General features: G+C 44.9%; 1 protein-coding gene across 1 annotated transcript in view; it reads right to left on the bottom strand.

Moving 5' to 3' along the window:
* Window positions 1-524: 524 nt before the first annotated feature.
* Ago1 (argonaute RISC catalytic component 1) overlaps window positions 525-5,959 on the bottom strand; it is a 42,680-nt gene continuing 37,245 nt past the window's right edge. Inside the window, exons 16-17 of the mRNA XM_013034053.1 lie at window positions 5,471-5,670; window positions 525-5,252 (exon numbers count right to left, since the gene is read on the bottom strand). Coding sequence (XP_012889507.1) covers window positions 5,144-5,252; window positions 5,471-5,670 — 309 coding nt within the window. The 3' untranslated portion in view covers window positions 525-5,143. The remainder of the gene's footprint in view (window positions 5,253-5,470; window positions 5,671-5,959) is intronic.

Genomic DNA, 5,959 nt, shown 5'->3' with positions numbered 1-5,959 from the left:
TGCTGAGGAATCAAACCCAAGGCTTCATGAATGCTAGGCACTCTACTGCTAAGCCACCTTCCCAGCCTCAAATCAACCTTTTTTTTTCAGTGTTACTGCTTGTAAGCTTTTTTGCTTAGGGCTAGTTCTCTACCACAGCTCCATGTCCAGCTTTTTGTGGTTAACTGGAGATAATGGTCTCACAGACTTTTCTGGCCCAGGCTGGTTTTGAAATGGAATCCTCAAATCTCAGCCTCCTGAGTAACTAGGATTACCGGCATGAGCCATTGGCACCTGGATCCCCTTTCTTCTCTATATCTTCTTTGGTTCAGCCTTGTTTTCCTGTACAAGGAAACTATGTGGATAATTATGACCTCCACCAAACTCACTTAAACACCCTGTTTTCCTCATTTTTGAAAGGTGCTCTACCATCTCCCACAGTACTGCTGGCACAATGCTTTGCATGTTTGTGGAATGAAGCATACACAGAGGCCCTGTGCAGTATGATTGCACAACAATCTATTATTCCACTGTAAAACCTCAGATATAATTAATCCCAATAGTTTATTTTGCCAGTAGGGAGAAAAAAAAGAGAGAGAGACCGCACTTTAGAAATAGAAGCCACTGTTGTCTTTATAAAACAGAATTGTGCTGCTGCTGTTGCTTGCTTCAGAAGGAACTGTACATTACAGCTGCTGGAGTAATTTCACAATGGACTGGACAAGGTACAGCTCAAAGCAGGACACAGATACAAGTCTCAAAGGGAAACAAATGCAAACAAGTACACAGCTGTGGGGCTCTAGGGACATTTCCCCATCCATGCTGCACTTGAGAGGGATAAAAAGTTTAGAAACTAAAGTGAAACCCAGAGTAGTCACACGTGCCTGACACAAGGCTAAGTGCAACATCAAACACCAGTCAGTTTGGACTGTGTGCACAGGAAAGTCATTTCATTTTACCTTATTGCTACTACACTAGGGGACTCAGTGCATTGGGACAAATTGTCTTTACTTGCACAATTCTTGGAGAGTTTCCTATTTTCCTTTTCAAAGAGAAAATCTGCCTTCCCTATATTAATCTGTTTTGAGCCCATTCCTTTCACTCCTTTTCTTGGGCTTCCAAACAGCAGCCAGAGGTTCGAAGTCAGTAGGAGTAGAGTAAGGGGAGAGCACCAACCCAGCCTAGCTCCCAGCCCAGGGAGAAGGCAAGTCCTAGTGAGTGGGGGAAAAGAGAAAACCAGAGAATCCCTCTTCTCCAATCCGCTTAAAAGGCTAAGTAGGAAAGAGTGCCCTGCCATATCCCTGCCCTGATCAGACTTCAAGAAGGAAGGCATCTTAGCTACCATCCTAAATTGGCCTAAGCCCAGTAAATAAATAAAAACAACTTTCTTCAATATAGTTTCTAAAACTGCTTTTTGGCTCACTTAAGATGAATTTTCTGCCCCGGAAGAGAAGGAACTTCCATTCTTCTCTGTTATACATGATGCCAAGTCTGAAATACAGTCCTACCAGCCTTGCAGTTATCTAATGAGTCAGCTAAGAAGTGTCCTCTTTGTGTCCATCATGTGTACTGGCATTATTCATATAATTCTGGACAGAAAAAAACACTGTTGCTCAGCCAACAAGGAGGCTATTAAGGAGATATCTAACAGGTGGAAACCAGTAGATTTTTAGAAAGGTTTCAAACTTGTAGGCATCTTTTTCTTCAGCCTCATTCTAAGCTTAAGTTTGTGGCAACAATAGCTCCAAGGCTATTGTAGCCAGCAGTAGCACCTCAACCAATGGGTCATGCTGAACTAGAAAAAAAAAAAAAAAGCAGTGTTCTCCTTTCCCAAACTCTATCCATTCTTTTTTTTTCTTCTCACTTTTCCCTCTATTTCCATTCTCTAACCCCCAACTCAGAATAATCAAAAAGCTTGACCCTAGGTCATCCTTAGCAAAGGAAGGTCCTAGAGCAGAGAGAAAAGGAAGCAGAAAAAGCAATGAGAAACTAGCTCCAAGGAATGGTTAGGTGTGCAAACTCCCAGAAGCCAAGCAAGTCTGCTGCTCTATAGTGTAAGCTTGAGGAAAGTTCAACTAATATTAATACTACTGGGCATGGGGAACAGGTTCTTGGTCTTATGCAGTCAAGGTGCTTAGCCTGACCTTGCCAGTTAACAGTAGGATCATTGCAGGTCATGCAGAGAATTCATCACATGGGCAGACAGACAGGCATACAGGCCAGCCAGCAACCAAGTTGAGTCAATAGAGGGCAGGGGGAGTCAGCCAAGGAAAGAAAGAGGAAAGGGATATTAAAAACAGTGGGAAAAAGGGAGCAAGAGACCTATGAGGATAAGGCTGGGGTCCTCCCAGTACTTCCTCAGAACTTAGTAAGAAGTACTGCTACCGCAACCAAATCCAAGCTAGCTAAAGCTTACTACCAACACCTTGTGTACGTGCCACCTTTCAAACAAGAATAAATAACACAATCATGGATTTGTCTTTTTTTTCCTAAAACTAAGAGCAGAAAATTATTTTCTCATCATTATCCAAGCTCATTCTCTTGCTTTTATTTCTTGAATGGCACATGTGATGCCAAAGGACTAGAAATGCCTTTCAAGCCCCAGCTCAAAGCCCAATGGAGAGAGTGAGGCAAAGAGAAAGGAAAGAACACAAACTTGTTGCTGAGAATAGTGACTTCCATCTGTTCCCTCTGGGCATTTGCAAATGCTGGTGAATGACTGGACCCTCCAGGAATAATGCCCTTGTCCTAGCCCCAAAATGTACCCAATGTAGTAGATTACATGAGAGCCCATTGTCCTAGGAGAGCTTCCTCCCCAAAGGGTGACAGAACATGAAGTAGACTGTATAATGAAGGCGATGGACAGAGGGCATATGGAGTGTTAGCATCACTCTCTTTAGGCACTTGTGTAAGGAATGTAGGCTCTCCAGTGAGCTGCCTCCTCCCAGGACCTTCCATTCTGTTTTTCACTAGGCTTGTGCCCATTGGACAACCCATTCTATAGCCAGCAGAAAAATGTACAGGAGGAGTTACTCAACAGTCCTGTTGCTTTCTTCATAAGGAATATTTGCGTTACCTTTTTGTGAAGTTACTGAACAATGTAGCCAACTAGAACAGAACCTAGAGTAGATTGTTTTGCATAGCAAATGTGGGTCTGTACAAAGGCTGCTGGGAAGAGAAAAAGGGTTGCTTTAACTCTACAGGCCAGGATTCAGACCTTCCTTCCTCCAGCTGACTGGCCAATCCTGGACTAGATCTATAGTATCATGGCTTCATCACCAGAGAGGGTAAAACCAAGCCCAGGCTCCTCAAAAAGAAGAATTTGCATACTGAAACTGAACCTTCCCATTCCAAGCAGTAGTACAGGAGAAAGAGAGAGCCTTCTCTCAATTGCCAGCAGAGACTAAGCAAGAACCTCCTTCTTCTCCATTCCTATAAGCCAGCCAAACCCTTTATCTCAAAGGGGGGAAAAAAAAAGCCCATGCCACCCACTCACATGCCCTAGTGGGAAACCAGGAAAAATTCATTTGTGTAAACAGAAGCAAAGGGAGCAGCAAAATTCCCCAGCCTGTCCACAGGACATGCTAGAATCTGGGATGAATCCAAGGGTCAAAGGACAGTCCAGTCCAGAGAAAGGGAAGATACACTTGCAGGAAAGAGTGCAGGACAGTGCAGAGGAGGAAGCCTGTAGCAAGAAAAAGGTATTATTTGCACAGAGGAAGAACAGAGCCTGAGCCTCACTTTGGGGAAAATAACCACCCCTACCTAGCCAGGCCAGAGAACAAGTCAGATACATAGTTCCTTCTGATGGCTCAATGTTTCCAGGATGTAAACTCATCAGGCATGGGAGGAATTTCCAGATTTTGGCAATAGACTCAAGTTATGGTATAAAAATAACATTTCATTTTCTTTTTTCGCATTTTAGACCTAAAGATCTTCTGTTATAAGACACCCCAGTTAAGAAATATTGAAACATAAGAGATATGACGATTAGGGGGAAAAAGCCAAGAGTGAGAAATGCTGTATGAAAGTAACTCCAGACCAGGCAGGGTGGAAGGAATGGGGATATGGAAAAGAGGGAAGTATAAGTGAAAAGGCCAGGGGCCAGTCATCTCAGCAGCTCCGAGACTTGTCATGTCTGAAAGTGCAAATGTCAATGGATTCTAACCATCGTGAGGTTGCGATCTTTTTAAAAGCTCAATGAGTATGGAAGTCAATCCTTCAAATGGAAAATAGCTGGCATTCTGGCTGGAGGCTTATTGGGTTGGGATATCTGTTTCCCACCTACCTCCTTCTCCCACCCCACCACCCAGTCCCACAAAGAAAGGTACAAAAGGTTGCAGTTCTGCAGCATTACCATTACAGGGAAGGCACTGGTTACCCACCAGCAGGCGGAAGGAAGACAGGGTCGTGTCACTTCAGAGCTAAGTGCCATAGTGCCTTAAGTGTTACTAGGGGGCTGGATCTCTGTCAGGGATGAGATGTAAGATGGGGTAGGAAATATGAGAGAATAAGGGCAAAAGGCAGTGGGCAGGGATTGAGGGTGGGTAGCTGAGGGAAGAACAACCAAAACCATTAGCATTAAAAATCTTCCTACAAACTGGATTCTGAACCCATGAAAACATCTAGTATCCTAAAATATTGATCTGGGTCTGATTTCATTTTTCTTCTTAAACAAATCTAGACCTTTTTCTGATTAAGGCTCCTAAAAAAATCCTTCCCTCCTCCCACCCACATTCTCAAGCCCCTCACTTTCCCATCTAAAGTATCAAACCCAATCCTACCAGCTTCTGTCCACAGGGCTTCAGAGCCGACCTTAACAAGCTGTTAAGCATGAGTCTTTAGCACTGTGAATCACATGAGACACCTGTGAGTATGGTGGGCACCAGTGCTGCCCATCTTGGTCCAATGGGATCAGGGCCAGATGTGACAAAATAGGGTGAGGGATGCAGGAGGATATGAGGTTGGTATCAGAGATTTCCGGCTGGTGGTCTCTTGCTGGCCCTGTTCCCCACCCCTCCACCCCTTCTGTAGAGAAAAACAAGGCCTCCTACACTCCTCTCTACCCAACCTTCCTCCTCCTTGCTTCCTCTGGATTTGGGCAGCACAGCTCCTGGGACTTGGAAAGCTTTCTTCTATCCAGTGAGGTAACAGCGTTCTGCCTTCAAGCGAAGTACATGGTGCGCAGAGTATCCTGGTGAACCTGTACAGCTTTGGCCAGGGCCTGGGGATCCCGCCCATTGCTCTGCCCAGATATGTGGCTCCCCTCTCCACTGAAAAGAAAACAATGAAAAAAAGTCCTACCTGGTGAAATGGACTATTAATTCCCTCACCCATCCCTGGGTGCTTTTCCCACACCAACCTATGAGAAAACTTCAACCCAGATTTGGGCAGATTAAATCCAAGAATACTAAATTGTGCAGCACTCACGTCCTTCTACTCAAGGAAACTTGGGAGTGCAATAGAAAAGGTAGCCAGATCCAGGCCTTACCTATCATGCTCCTTGTCGACCAAGTGGTACCGTGCCCGGAAAGCCACCAGGCGGGCATAGTAGGCAGGTGCTGGGATAGAAACAGAACGTGTGCATCTAACATAAGTGTGGCACAGCTGGTACGTCAGGATCTGGAGCTCATCTGCTGTGAAACGGTTATCATCCCAAAGGACATAGTAATGGGATGGCCGGCTGGTGCCCTGGAAAAGAAAAAAGGTAAGGGGCAGAAAAAAGTTGGACAGAGGGTATGGGGGATGATAAGGAAAAGGATCACTTCTAGGACATTACCCCTTCCCTATCCTCCCCCTATAAACAGAGACACAAAAAAAATATCACAAAGCACCCTTCTTATGGGCAAACTGCAAGCACACCTGGAGCTTATTAAGAGCAATCTGGTCGGGCACCAGTGGTTCATGCTTATAATCCTAGCTACTCAGAAGGCTGAGTTCTGAGGATTGTGGTTCAGAGCCAGCCTGGGTAGGAAAGTCC

This window comes from Dipodomys ordii, unplaced genomic scaffold (genome assembly GCF_000151885.1).
Source record: "Dipodomys ordii isolate 6190 unplaced genomic scaffold, Dord_2.0 Scaffold181, whole genome shotgun sequence".
Taxonomy (NCBI): Eukaryota; Metazoa; Chordata; class Mammalia; order Rodentia; family Heteromyidae; genus Dipodomys; species Dipodomys ordii.
Note: the sequence above shows the minus strand (reverse complement) of the source record. Positions and strands in the feature narration are given on the sequence as shown.